General features: G+C 41.5%; 1 protein-coding gene across 5 annotated transcripts; it reads left to right on the top strand.

Moving 5' to 3' along the window:
* The first annotated feature begins 6,247 nt into the window (after positions 1 to 6,247).
* LOC118214660 (immunoglobulin kappa light chain-like) lies at positions 6,248 to 12,382 on the top strand. 5 transcript variants are annotated; one of them, XM_035394910.1, is made up of 4 exons: positions 6,248 to 6,374; positions 6,487 to 6,917; positions 7,369 to 7,449; positions 8,601 to 12,382. In XM_035394910.1, exon 4 carries the CDS (start codon positions 10,486 to 10,488, stop codon positions 12,031 to 12,033), a length of 1,548 nt encoding a protein of 515 aa, XP_035250801.1. In that variant the 5' UTR covers positions 6,248 to 6,374; positions 6,487 to 6,917; positions 7,369 to 7,449; positions 8,601 to 10,485; the 3' UTR covers positions 12,034 to 12,382. The 5 variants fall into 5 exon arrangements, with proteins under 5 accessions (XP_035250801.1, XP_035250715.1, XP_035250966.1 ...); XM_035395075.1 differs by lacking the exon at positions 7,369 to 7,449 and having other exon boundaries at positions 6,269 to 6,374; positions 8,601 to 9,843; positions 10,616 to 12,382; XM_035395152.1 differs by having other exon boundaries at positions 6,269 to 6,374; positions 6,487 to 6,787; positions 7,412 to 7,449; positions 8,601 to 9,342.
* Positions 12,383 to 15,410: the final 3,028 nt, after the last annotated feature.

Raw genomic sequence — 15,410 nt, 5'->3', positions numbered from 1 at the left:
TTCAACTCAGTCAGCTGACTGAGGAGGGGGAGGGACAGAAATCACACAGACAATCAGGGTTTCCAGAAGTCTTTTTACAGCCCAGCAGAATTCTTCAGAATTCTTCAGAATTTTTCCTTTCTAAACACAGACTCAAGGTGTTGTGATGCAGTTTAGAATTCCCTCATTGCAGTATTAGAATCTGAAATATGGTTATAGGTCAAGACATGGGATAAATTGGAGTGTGCTTAGCTGGAGTTTAAGCCTCAGGCCCCTAGATCCCCTAGACCACAGAACTGCATTCCAACTGGAACAGCTACTCATTATTTCATAGATTTGGATAGATGTTCCAGTTACAATGAACTTCTGAGGTCTAGAAGTTTAAACCTGCGGTTTAAACTCCAGCTAAGCACGCTGCAATTGATGCATGTTGCTGCTGCTGCTGCTGTTCATTGTTTCATTGTTCAGGACAATCACAGACCTTACCACTAGGTGGGGCATGTTCCCCATGTTCCCACTCTCACAAAATCTGAGTTCAAGGTGGTTTTTTTTTTCTCATGTTGTTGTCAAAAAAATGCTATACCGAATGATTACAATAACTGCCAAGAAAACCAATTTCAGAGCTGTGTTTTCATAAGCGGTAACTGAGCTGGTCAACATTCGTCATTCAATTAATATAACACTCGTCACTCTATCAATCTGATGATAGAAGTCTAATATATTACTGAACGAGACAGCCTGCAAACCGCAAAAATGGTCTTGTCATGTGTGGCAGAGCAAAGGAACATGTGATGATATCTTTTCCCAGCTATGATCTCTACGCCTCACAAGCTGTTGTGTATCTAACCAAGAGCAACTTGTAAGCAACTGAACATCTTGGGAATGAACCTGACAGACAAAGATCATGGCCTCTGTCTTATCAAGAAGGATTTGTGTGGGTTCTGTTTATTAGTACAGAACTAGCCTGGAAACCGCTGTATGTTGTTATCATTGACACCCCATGACCTGTACTGATTACTCTTATATTCATTATATCAAGACATTCTCTGTACCCCATTTTGTTACAGTTAATCATTTCCTCTGTTGTTCAGTTAAACCCTAAACTACAAAATGGTAGCATCATACTGGGACTTTTCCTGAATAGGTTTTGTTTTTACAACTCTATTATTTAGCTTACATCATACAAACCATCAAGACAAACTGCAAACCAAGTATTTAACCAAGATCCACAACTTCTGTTGTTAAAACAAGAGGTCATGGTTTAATATTTGGAAATACGTGTGTAAAAATCCTGTTTGTGTCTTATAAATGTTGCACAGCTAGGTTAAGTTAGGTTGTGTGGGCCGTGTACAGAGACTGCACAAATGCAGGTGTCCTGGTCTCTTACCCCCCTGGGGAATAAGCAGAATCAGATAAACACCTGGCACACCCCCTTCAACCTTTCAAATTCCCAAGGGGAACTTCTTGTGATTTGCATGCTCAGAAATAGTCCAGCAGCAGCGAAGTGTTAAAACAGAAAATCACAGAGTTAGTCAGAAAGTGATACTGCAAATGGGAGGGAAATTAAAGCCAAGCTGGTAGACAAACTGTCAGCCAAAACCTGGTTGTTTCAGTCAAGGGTACTGTCTTTTTTCAGTAAATGTTAGGCTCTACTAGCATCCACAAAAACTAACTTCCAGTATAAGAAAACAAAATGAATGCAACAGCAGCTGTGAGCCTTCAGAAAAGGAATGGATTTACGGGAATGAAAGTGGTGATAAACACTAGTCACTTTACCAGAGCTGTAATCTCACCCTGCTGGATCTGAAGAAAGCTGACCAAAATCAGTCACAAGATTCCTATAGCAGGGAAGTAAAATCTATAACCAAGTGTACGCAGGCTGAGGGGTGATCTGATGTCTTCTAACAATCTGGAAAAGGCCAGTACAGGCATAATTGCTACAGTCAATCTCATAAGAAAACAAGTTTCTTGGAAGGTCTAGAATAAATGTATTACCTGTATCTACCTCGGTTATATGACAAACTATGAAATTTGATGAAGAGTAGAGATACAGCACTGAGAAAAGCACATTAAAAAACGGGCTGAAACACAAGGTTATCTTAGAAACACAAGGTTATCTCCAAGCTGTTAAAAGCTAGATCTCCCTTTTATTTTGATATTATGAATGAATAAAAAATAAATAGCAAACTAATCTGGAGTAACATCAGCCATCTCTCCTGCAAGATTCCAACATCTATAGGTGGTTTACTGCCAAGGGTACAATGGAGACTAATTGAGGATTGTTATTCCGCAGCCTCTATTTTTAATTATTTTTTCTGGAGTTGGCAGCTGATTAACCTGTCAATACAACAGAACACATGTCCTACTGTATGAATACCGGCAACTATTATTCCTGTTTTCAAATCTGGAGACAGCTCAGAAGCCAGTAACTATAGACCAAGAAACTTATTGGCAATAAGATCCAAGGTTGGTGATAGAATTGCCATAAACAACTGACAACACATTTTAATACTAGCAATTTTTCTTTTTGTCATGTGCAATTTCACTTCAGAGCAAACCACTCAACCAAAACAGCCACTTGCTCTCATGTAGAGCAAATAGAATCTATGTTTGACAAAGGTGGAGTAATTGATGCTGTATTTCTAAATTTGCTTAAAATATTTGATACAGTTAATCACAATGTCCTCATTTCAGAACTGTCTAAGTTCGACTTCTATTACTTATGGTTTGACTTAGACAAACTTGCCCATTTCAATGTCTAGTTTTTATTGCATAATGTCTTTGTGTTATGTGTATTTGTATTTGTGTAGAATGTATATCTGTATGTTTCTATTTGTAACCTGCCAAGAGACTGCAGATGAAAAATAGCTGTACAATACATCAAAGTTTCTGATTAATCTTGCACATGGTCCCTCCTAAATAAATATGAACAAATAAATCTTAAATCAGCCAATAAAAAAATGGAGAGATTCGGGAAGCCATTACATTACTGGCATTAGACAGGCACTGTCATTGAGAGTGACTTACAATAAGAAGACAAGTGCATACAATGGGGTTGAGAGTAACAAAAACCCTAGAGGAGGGAGGTAAATACTCAAAACCTAAGCTCTACGGTAAACTAGATAAGCCTGTTTGGGAACATACAAGAGGATAACGCAATAGCGAGATGTAGCTACAACTTGGTGATGCAAAATGTATTTTCTGCTCCTTTGTTTTTTGATATGCAAAAGATATCAAAAACAAAGGAGAGAAGATCCGAGTTATGGACGCATGGCTCATCATAGTAGCATCAGACATCCTGGTCACCTTGTGAACTCAAAAAAAAGCTTGAAACAACTTGTCAAGTAGCACAAAAACATGCTCCTTTATATTTTTATTTTCATTTTATTTCAAATAGTATCCATGTTCCTTTCTTTGTAAGAGCCTGATACTTTGAAAAACCTTGTTAAGTGATTGTTAACTGATTGCAGTAACTGCTTAAAGTACTGATCAGATTTGCATGGTGTGCTTTTCACAAGGAAACTTTTAAATAGCTTTGGCGTTTCGGAGGGTGTTGTTCATTACAAGACACACAGCGAATCTCTCAGTTTTAAATCAACTTTTACCGACACCACATTTACTGTCACAGCCAATTTTACACTGAGCTTTCTCTGTATGTGCAGAAGTTGAAACGTGTGACATGTAGCAACTATGAGCTTATGGCTGATCTGCGACTATGTTTTGATCCAGTGATGTTTTTTATTAACAGAAGAAGCACTCCCTTATTCTTCTGTTCCATGTGATTTTCATGAACAGGATGTCAGGTGATTGAACACTGACATCTCACATCTTCAAGTGCTTATGTAAGCTACAGTTTTGCAGTTTCTCTACATGTTTATCTAGAACTCCCATAGCTTTATCAGTGGGAGATCCCCCTCTGCTCTCCTCCCATGGGCCTCACCATTTGGTTGTCAAAGTAAATAATTTCAGACGTGCTGTATTTCGAATTTCCTAAATGCTAACAATTACATTACATTACATTACATTACAGGCATTTGGCAGACGCTCTTATCCAGAGCGACGTACAACAAAGTGTATAACCATAACCAGGAACAAGTATGACGAAACCCCTAGAGAGAAGTACCGGTCCAAGTACAGGGAACAACCGCATAGTTCAACCTGGACCCTGGTGGTTAAACTGATTAACACTAACAACGAGAACGGCAACAACGTAATCTATGGAAAAATAAAAATAAATAAAAATACAAGTAGTCGTTAAGACTGGCGCATCAACTAAGTCACCTATTAAACAGCTGCCTAGTTACAACCCTAAGTTTAGTCATTTACAGGGGGGGAAGGGATGGGGAGAGGTGCAGCCTGAAGAGGTGGGTCTTCAGTCGTCGTTTGAAATGGGTCACAGTCTCAGCTGTTCTGACCTCCACAGGGAGGTCATTCCACCATCGTGGGGCCAGAACAGAGAGGAGACGTGTTCTGGAAGTGCAGGTGCGAAGAGGGGGAGGTGCTAGGCGTCCTGAGGTAGCAGAACGGAGGGATCTGGCTGGCATGTAGGGTTTGAATATCTTGTGAAGGTATGCTGGGGCTGATCCCTTGACTGCCTGGTATGCTAGAACCAATGTTTTGAATTTGATGCGAGCTATAACAGGCAGCCAGTGGAGGGTAGTGAGCAGGGGAGTTACGTGGGAGTGTCTGGGGAGGTTGAAGACCAGACGAGCCGCAGCATTCTGAATGAGCTGCAGGGGTCTGGTGGCAGATGCCGGTAGTCCAGCCAGAAGAGAGTTGCAGTAGTCCAGGCGGGATAGAACCATTGCTTGGACCAGGAGCTGGGTTGAGTAGGTGGTGAGAAAGGGGCGGATTCTGCGGATGTTGTATAGGAAAAATCTGCATGCCCGGGTTACTGCTGCAATGTTGTTGGAGAGGGACAGCCTGTTGTCCATCATCACTCCGAGATTCTTGGCGCAGGGTGATGATGTCACTACGGTGTCCCCTAAGGAAATGGAAAAGTCGAGGAGGGGAGAGGATAGAGCAGGAATAAAGATTAGCTCCGTCTTTCCCGGGTTGAGCTTCAGGTGGTGATTGTCCATCCAGCTTTGTATGTCCCTCAGGCAAGCGGAGATGCGGGCGGGGACCTGTGTGTCCGATGGGGAGAAGGAGAGAAAGAGTTGCGTGTTGTCGGCATAGGAATGATAGGACAAGCCATGGGCAGATATTACAGGGCCAAGGGATCTGGTGTACATGGAGAAGAGAAGGGGACCAAGGACTGAGCCCTGGGGAACTCCGGTGGTGAGGGGACGGGGTGGTGATACCTTACCCGCCCAGGCAACCTGGAAGGAGCGGTCAGAGAGGTAGGACTCAATCCAGTCAAGGACTGTGCCGCGGATCCCTGTTGCTGCCAGGGAGGACAGGAGGGTAGAGTGGTCCACAGTGTCAAATGCAGCGGAGAGGTCTAGAAGAATCAGGACGGAGGAGAGGGAGGCTGCTCGTGCGGCATGGAGTGACTCACTGACCGAGAGGAGTGCAGTCTCAGTCGAGTGGCCAGGCCTGAAGCCAGACTGATGGGGATCAAGCAGGTTGTTCTCAGAGAAGAAAGCAGAGAGCTGGTTAGATGCAGCACGTTCGAGTGTTTTGGATAGGAAAGGGAGGAGTGATACCGGGCGGTAGTTCTGAATGACTGAAGGATCTAGTGTGGGTTTCTTCAGCAGCGGGGTGATGTGGGCCTTCTTGAAGGATGAGGGGAAACATCCAGAAGATAGGGAATGAGATATTCAGAAATATATCTTAGTGCCAGAAATATTTTCCATCTTTGTTAACATCAGAAATATAGAATATAGATTGTCCTGTTAAAGCGTGTGCAAATCCAAACTGTAGTCTGTTAAAGCGTGTGCAAATCTGGCTGGCACAGGCTGGATCCAGGGCATTTACTGTACATGCAGCAACTCTGGGACAATTAAAAACCCACTCATATGTCTGCTCTGCAACTCAGCATAGCACGGACAGCTATCCTGTTGCATATGACTCATTCACAAATAATTTCCTGGATCCTAGTCCAAGTCACACGTTTTTATTTTTAAACACAATTTGATTATAGAGCTTACTTGACTTGACAAGCTGTGCCCGGGAAGAAAAGGAAACTGCCGTTTCCAATTTGCGTGATTCAAGGCGAAAGTTACATTTATACAAGTAATAGAATTCAAGTACCTGTAACTGCATTCTGTGGGTCAAACCTGCCCCAGTGGGATTTGTTTGCATAGGGGGAACTTCCTGCTGTGAGTCTTTAAAACACCCCTGACACTGAAGTCTCTCTTATCAGTCCCACAGCCTGAATTGCTGAATTAAGCTTTCCGTTTTCAACATGAGGACATTGGTGTTGCTTCCTTCTCTCCTCCTCCTGATTCACTGTTAGTTGTACAATCATTACTATTACTAAATTCTATATGACTGCTTTTCCATTTCCAAATGTTGGTTCCATAATCATGTTTGATCATGTGATCATTTTTGGTGTTTTTTCAGACTCCGGTGGACAGATCAGCGTCTCACAGTCTCCGGCCACTTTCTCTCTGATGGTGAACGAGAGTGTGACCATGCGGTGCAGTGCATCTAAGGATATTAATGATGATATGGCCCTCTACCTGATCCGGCCTGGCGCTGCCCCCAGACTCCTTATGTATGAGCTGCACAAGGTGCACAAGTTCTCTCAGGCTCGTTACAGTGGTTCCTGGCAACACGGCTCCAAGGACTTCACATTCTCCATCAGGAATGTTCAGTTTGAAGATGAAGGGATGTACTTCTGTGGACAGTACAACCAGTCGCCGACACAGTGACAAAGCGTCATACAAAAACCTGTTCCCTAGCTGCCACTCAGAACAAATAGAGTGTCACACGGAAACCTATTCTCTAGCTGCCACTCAGAACAGAAACAGCAGATTATCTTCAGTGTGCAGGTAAGAAACATTTTAAAGCTTGATTTTAGGAGATAATACTCTGCCAGACAGGCGGGAATTTCGTGGAGAAAAACTTTTTATTTGAGCGAACTGCACTGTGTATATATCATGTAGTCCAGTGCTGGCTATCCCTAGGTTGGTCATTTCACTCATCAATCCTTAAAAAACATAGATATTTTGTTGTTGACTGCATCCATTTTACAAAACAATCTCAGGATAGTGCAAAAGGATAGAGTTGAACTTAAATCAAACTTAACTGAAGCACAAATAAAATGCAGAGCTCTTATTTAAAGTAGTAAATTTATGCATCAGTGTGCTTCAACAATGAATGACTGGATGGTGGATGGTATAACTGCTGGATGGTGTAACTGTCTTTTTAAAGCTAGAGTAGGACCCCTGTCTCTTGATTTAGATTGTAAGAGTTAATCGGTCGGGGTCTATCTGAATGCAGGAAAGGTTTTTGTACAGCATCTCCATTTGTACAGAGCACCGTGGTACACCTTTGGAGCAGGAACCAAATTGACAATTAGAGGTAATTGGATCTTTTAAAATATTAATAATATAAGTTTATAGTAAAACGAATTATTTATCCTAGCTTCACTAGGGCATTGCTTTAAGCAGTGTGTTGGTATTTTTTTCAGTCATCAAAATTTCAGCATAAGTTGTAGTACTTTACTCTTCAGTCCGTCTGTGGCATAATGCAGGTTCTATGTTGGGTTGAGATTTAATTTCTCTGAAAATAAGTCCTTCTCATTTCTTTTGTAAATAATGTTCAGTCAAGCTAGATTTATCAGTGAACAATGCAGTTCTTCCTACAGACTATTGTGCTTGAAACCAAAAACCATGTTTTAGTTTTTTTATTTACATTTTAATTTCATTCTAAAACATTCAAAATTTGCATTTAATTTGCTAAAAAGTGCATAAAAAGAAAATGTCTTAAGCAATAACATCTTGAAACAAATTATATGTACAAAATACTCTCTTAAAATAAAAAAGCATTTGGTCGAACCTAATAATAAGACCAAATTTATTTGCAAGCCATTAAATATCATTAATAATGAGCAATTCTAATAGCATCTATTCATTGCTGTGATGTGTCTGTCCTACCACAGACTATGCATGTTGTATAAATGATAAATGATTTGTGTATGCTCATCACTAATTACAAAGCAGTCACATCAAATGGTGAGCGGTCTCTACTCAGGAAAAAGCAATGCAGGAAATGTTGATATTTTATTAAAGTATTTTTGTGTGATGATCACATTCTTTTTCACAAAAATATTGAGCGATTCTTATTTTGTCACCCTCATTTCAGTTTATTGCCTTTCAGCCATGGTTACTTTATCTTACCTGTGAGAAAATGACGTATCTCTAGCAGCTTACAGTTCCTGAGAACCAAAATGCAGCTCAGGGTTTATTTTCTTGAACAAATTCTCCATCTTCACTGAAAAAACGTATCTATAGCATTTAGCAGTTTTTTTTTACTGTGTATTGCAAAATTCTCAGTAAAGTTAGGAAGGAAAGATGTACCAAAATGTTGGACATAGTCTATTGCAACGCAATCCACATTGATGGAAAGCTATTGCAAGCATGATAAAATACAGGGTATTGTTATGATGCTGATGCAACATTAGGTGAAGAATGGTGGCTGACCAGTTCCTTGCATGGTGACCCCTTCCACAGGTCGTGCCCTGTCTTCTCCTGTGGTCAAAATGTTGCCCCCGTCCCGTGAGGAGATGTCAAGCACCGACAAAGCCACGGTGATCTGTCTGGTGAACCAATTCTACCCAGATGCCGTACGTGTGAGTTGGACTGTGGACGGGCACGCGAACACCAATGAGAAGCTGGACAGCCAATCAGTGCGCGGCTCTGACGGGACCTATGGCATGACCAGCACCCTGTTCTTGTCTCGTTCGGCGTGGGAGTCCGCAGAGGTCTTTGCCTGTGTGGTCGAGCATGAGGCCCTGCAGATTCCAGCCACCCAATCCATCCGCAGGAGCCAGTGCATGGCTGACCTCTAGTGCTGGCTCTGCTTTTAACAAGCTCTCATTTCTGCTTTTCATATAACATTTCACTTTCTTTTTAAAATAATATCTCCTGCTCTGTTTAACTTTTTTCTTTTGTCACATCCATGCCTTTTAATATTTCTTCTGTGTTTCAGCATGACCAAAAAAAAAACAAAAAAAAAATAAACAAAGCCATAGATGATATTAAATGCACTCTGCCCTGCAATAAGAACCTTCAAATTCTGGAATCGGTTTACAGTCAAACACCATTCCAATTCATAACTAATGAGATTTAATAAATTAAAGCCTTGGTACTTATTATCATGTTTGTTAATTTCTGTCAGATTGTAAAATGTTATTAATGTTATTTACATGTAATCCTGCTCCATACTACAATAAATAAAGGTAATTTCAAAGCACTGGAATGTTTGATAGTTGCTTAAGTGAAGAAACATCAAAAGTATCTTTGATCATAAGTTCAAAACGCTGGAATGTTTGATCGTTGCTTAAGTGAAGAAACATCAAAAATATCTGTGATCATAAGTTCATAAACTGTACTTCACACTGCTGATGATTATTACATAATCATCACTCCACATTGGTGTACATTAGTGCATAATTTCTGTTAAACAATTGGTGAACTATCGTACAAAATCTCACACCTGATTATTACTGATTCATATACCCAGCTGCTCCATATTGTCAGGTTGCACAGAACGTCACCCTACACTCATCAAAAGTACGCCTGTCTGTTTGCAATGTTGTAGTGTCACAACTGCCTTAGTCAGACAGGAAGTCATGCAGGTATTTTTTGGGAATTCCAGCCTTGGTCATTTCATTGTACCAGTACCACAGCACCAGGCTGAGTATTGTGACAAGTATCAATGTGCCTGAGATTGCTATGACACAACCGCAGCTTGGTAAGTAGCGCCTGGGTCATATTTTATCACAACTGGGCTGAGTAGTACAAAGGTAGTTTATAAAACAAAATATATAACAAAAGTAATCATTAATAAATAACAGTGATACTTCATGCTTACTGCAACTGTTGTGCTTTTATTCATACATTAACTCCCATTCATGATCCATGTCTACAGATAGTTTTGAAGGATTCATTTTTATAAATAATAATAACTTTATATAGCACTTATCAAAACATTGGTACAAAGTTCTGTACAATAAGATAGGGGTATCTGTCTTGTAATTCGATGTAGGATAGAATTACACTGTATGCTTGTGGTGGCTGCCATTTTTATTGACAATTAGAGGTAAGGTTTTGCTCACCCATTAGACATTTTTGCGGTGAAAAGTTGGTGAAATGCCATTCAGGTGTTCAGGTGAAAACCCGGATACATTTAGTTGAAAAGAAAAACATTTCTTGCCTAGAACTAGAACATAGCCGGGCTATATCCAGGTAAAACCTGAAGTATATTCTGGTTAACCTAGTCCGTTTATGTCAGAACGTCTCTCAAACAAGATTCCCACACCTCAAGACGTCTAAATCTCGACCTTTGCTCACTGGGCAGTGAGTTCTTTTCCTGTAATCAGTGTTTTACGATTGAATGGCAGACAAACCACATGACTTCCAGTATGAGTTCAGGTATAGGATATACCAAACCTGTTCTGCAAGACCTTTTTTGTGTGTATACTTCAGTGTGTGTCTCTCTCTCTCTCTCTCTGTCTCTCTCTCAGGACTGAGAACCTCAGTGGCTGTGCTGCTGAGGGCACTGGGAGGGGGGTATGCGCTAGGCCTTGCAACAGAGACAGCCACAGAAGTGGAGGAGCTTATGCTGAGAGAAAAGGGCCCCCTGGTGGTCACGGCAGTGCAAGCAGCCAGAGTGGCGGGGCCATCGGGTGTTGGGGTGATGCTCTGTTGTACAAGTCTGGCACTGGCCTTCCTCTCTGCTGCCACTGGAGTTGCACTGGGAACTGGAGTCACGGCGCTGATGACAGAGGCCGGATGGAGCGCTCATGTCACTCTGGGCTTGGCGGGGGCGGTGGTAGCTCTGGGGGCCGTAGCTCTAGGGGCGGGCCTTGGAGCAGCAGTGGAAGCACTCATAGGGGTGGAGCTCACCGGAATCTTCCGCCTGCTGCTCATTGGCACTGAAATTGTCGTCCACCTTGCACTGCCGGTGAAATGGCAGGCAAGAAATGGGCTGAAGCAGATGAAGATGTTCCTGACGCAAGTCTTCATTGTCATGTTCATAGCAGTGGTACTGGGCCTCCTGGAAGCAGATTCTTTGGGAGAAAAGCAAGGAGTGGTCCTGGGACCTGTCCAGGGGTTGATGGTAGCCGGGCTACTCCTAGTCCCGGCCGCGGCTCGACTGGGAGCCACCGCCGAGCAGGCTTTGGGGAGGCTTCCGGGTCACAGGCAAACAGCTGGCACATTCCTGGGCAGGACGTTTGGAAATCTTGTGGTCCTCTTCGGATTCCTGCTCGGGGTGGGAACAGGCACGAGTAGGCAAGTGCGAACCTTCACGATGACCCTCCTGCATTCCCTGACACCACTCGCCCTGTTTTTAGCGGGAATTGTGGGCGCCGCACTGGGAACAATGACGTTGGGGCTGGCAGACGATGTGAGGGCCGAGGGTGTGTCAGTGTGGGTCTGCACAGTGGTGTGCGTGCTGCTAAAGGCCTTAAAGGCAGTAGCGGATCAGTGGTCCGTGCTGCTGGGGACAGGCAGCATGGTGGGGGCCCTGCTGGGGGCCTCCGGAGCAGCAGGACTGTCCCTTGGCGCCGTGGGGGTCGCATCAGGAACACAGTTCAGAGCCAAAGGCATTGCACTGGCAGTACTGGGGGCAGCAGGGGGTGCTGTACTGGGATCAGCCCGTAAAACGATGAGGACAGTGGCAGTAACACTGGTGGCAGCATCCATACCTCGACTTGCAGGAATGAAAGTTGTGGTCAGGATCCACTCTGAAGCAACAGCAAGGGTGAGGGGGGTCATGGAGACACTAAAGGGTGCCGTTATTGGATCTGTGGCCCTGGGGTCTGCCGCACTGGGGTCAGCCATTCTGGGAGGGCTCGTGATCTGGACAGTTGCATGCGGGACAACAGGACATTACGCTGTTCTGGTGGTTTCCATTATTACTTATATAATGAACCATTGAGGACCTCCTCTATGACCATATATTCTCTTTGGCCGAGAGACTTCAGCACATCAGAAGATTCTTTTTACACATAATTTATGGGATTGTTTTACTCAGAATTTCTATTCAGAGCAAGGTCTATTAAGTAGAATTTACACAGACCTTTGATTACAGTTTGTTGTAATTTCTGTTAATTAATCTATTTACTTATTTTACCTCATCTTTTCAATTGTGTGTCGGACCTCTAATTCACCATTTGGCCTGTTCTGAGCCCTAGGAAACTTCCCTAGGAAACGCATGGGGTGGCATAGCTCAGGAGGTAAGAGCGGTTGTCTGGCAGTCGGAGGGTTGCTGGTTCGATCCCCCGCCCTGGGCGTGTCGAAGTGTCCCTGAGCAAGACGCCTAACCCCTAATTGCTCCCAATGAGCTGATTGGTACCTTGCATGGCAGCCTTTCACAGTTGGTGTGTGAGTGTGTATGTGAATGGATGAATGAGAGGCATCAATTGTGCACTTATAAAGCACTTTGGATAAAGGCGCTATATAAATAGGAAGGAGATGAGAGATGAGACACAGAACAGGCCCAGGGGGGTGACCATTAGAGGTGTAAATGTGTGTGTACTGGGAAACCTCGTAGTGGCATATCTCATGCTCTTAGATTTCCATACCTCAAAACTGTGGGCACTATACATCCATGGGCACTTTGTTGGAAATTCTGGGTCAGGACATACCAGAATAAAAGAGAAATCAGAGTGTTACTACTGACTTTGTAACTTGGTTTAATTATTGCCTGGATCTACATCCTCGGATCCACGCATGAGCATTCATTAAGTATACATGGGCTAGGGGAAGAGCGGTTGTCCCCCTCCCTCTTCCAATGAGGACCGGACCTTAAATTTTGGTTGATATCAGTTGGCACCTGGGTCTTGCACCTAGGTCAGGCATTCACATTTTCATCCCTGGCCTTTTTGGAATATTCTGCTGTCTGTTGGTTTTTTAAATTTCTAGTATTAGGATTATTTGGGAGGGACAACTATGGTTTAGAATCATCTTTCATTTATTTATTTTGCAACTGCAACTTGTTCATGTCTGCAATATTCATTGTTTACTAAGACAGTTGAACCTTTGTCTTTAGATTAGACGTTGAACACTTGTTGTAACTTAATAAATCTGTTAATTTGTATCTGGTTGTGAGTTGTACATTTTGGTGACAATTGGATTGTTCTGCCAGTCAACAAATTTGGTGATTTAACTGATAATTGATATCTTTGATAATAATTGACAAATTAAATTAGATAAATTTATTTTACGTGTTGGATAAGTGAGGTGTTTTAACAGCTGATGCATTTGTGCCGCATTTCAGCCGTTAAAGTGCTTAAAATTAAGTGAGGGTGTTAACTGTTAAAACTAATGGATTCAGAAATGGTTGTCACATTTTTTTCAGTGTAATTTCACCATAAAAACAGAAAAGGACGGAGTGTAGCACAGTGGGTAGGGAACTAGACTTGTAACTGAAAGGTCTCAGGTTCGATTCCCGGGTAGGACACTGCCATTGTACCCTTGAGCAAGGTACTTAACCGAAATTGCTTCAGTATATATCCAGCTGTATAAATGGATACAATGTAAAATGCTATGTAAAAGTTGTGTAAGTCGCTCTGGATAAGAGCGTCTGCTAAATGCCTGTAATGTAATGTAATGTAAAAAAGGGAAACATTTACAAAAACGGAAAATATGTTTTAACAATTCAGAACAAGCATAGTGTATAGGACAGACACTACAACTGAAATATTTGAAACACACATTATCAAAGTCAGTGCACTCCAAACACAATTATGTAACAGATTGTTAAAAAAGAAAAAGCTTCATTCTTCACATTTCGTCTGAGTCATATTATTAATCCTACTGGCTTCTATTCAGTCCCATTCTTCCATCTGTAAGTGTTGTTTACTATGGGGTGCCGTTTGTTCAAATTTGCACACACTGAAACCCAGCTCAATTTTTGCACATTTAGCATTGCAAATGCAATACAAATGTCAGTTTAAAAGATCTGTAGAGAGATTAGTTAATGTGATTTTAAAGTTTGTTTTATTTTATACCTGGTTGTTTTATACAGCCATTACCCCAGATGCAAACTCTCCTTCAATTAATTCAACAAATTTGCCTGGACTAACAATTTTGAGGCAGCCGATTCAGCTGCTAACAGTGTTTGCGTGGGAGTGTTTTTTTTTTTTTGTTAGTTTTTGCTTCTCCTCCATAAAAAAAACTGACATTACACATAAGTGGCATCACCAATTAGAATATCTTCTAAACATTTAGTTTCTACATTTAGAATTTACATTTTCATGTAAAATTTCCAATTATTTTTAACATTCGCATTAATGCATTTTTTTTGCAAGGTTACTATTGGAAAAGTGATTATGATGTTTTAGACAATTTTATCTCTCAAAGTTTTAAAAAGTGGCAATAGAAAATTGTAGTGCAATTTTTACACTTGGCAATGCTAAACGTGCAAAAACTGAGTAGCGTTACAGAGTGTGCAACGTTTTACAGATAACACCCCATAATTTACAGCAGGTGTGGTGTTATATGGTTAACACATTTCAGTATTCTACTGCTTTGTTTGTGTGTACCACTCTTTCACTTCCCTCTGTTAAATGCTATGATAACTGAGCCCAACTGAATTAAATATCATGTCCTTGAACAGCACTTTACAAACCTTCAATATTGTCACTTAGAAGAAAACGCCAGCAATCATCATCATCATTATCCTCATTACTAGGCTATGTATTAAACATTCCACAACAGTACCTCCTTTAGCATTGCCTTGATAATGTTAATAGAATGTTTGTATGCACTCTTTCGAATTTCACATGCACATTGATATGTTTTTTATTTTTGTATAATGGCAATATTTTAGCCTGTTCACTGTAAAATGGGAAACTTTCTGAATGTATGCTGCCAGTGGATGTAATAGCTGACACTGTTTTGGATACTTTTGCTTGATTAACACAGTTATTTTTGGAATTATCGGTGACTTCTGGCATATGGTAATGTGTTTTTGTCTCACACTGATACTTTCTCTATTTTCAAGTCATAAAATCAATTGTACAACGAATAGAGTGAATTCAATAGAAGTATTAAAAGACGACTTTTAATTTGTGTATGATGAACGACTGATATGGACTGATATAGGCTAGGCTATTCAACTTAAGTAATTGAAGTCACCATGCCTGTAACAATGAATAATGTTTTCAATAAAGTCGTTTGAAAGAAAACTGTATTTGAAAAAAAAATCCCAGCAAATTCACATTTTCAGCCGTGTGAGGTCAGAAAATGAACCGAGTAGCTCAGTGCAACAAAGTTGTAGTTCGTTCTCCAATACTGTAGGCGGCAGTAATA

Source organism: Anguilla anguilla, chromosome 1, assembly GCF_013347855.1.
Source record: "Anguilla anguilla isolate fAngAng1 chromosome 1, fAngAng1.pri, whole genome shotgun sequence".
Lineage (NCBI taxonomy): Eukaryota > Metazoa > Chordata > Actinopteri > Anguilliformes > Anguillidae > Anguilla > Anguilla anguilla.
This window is presented reverse-complemented; position numbering and strand designations above follow the sequence as displayed.

Coding starts and splice junctions, on each gene's coding strand:
- LOC118214660 (XM_035394910.1), top strand. CDS start 10,486: ATGGCAGACAAACCACATGACTTCCAGTATGAGTTCAGGTATAGGATA.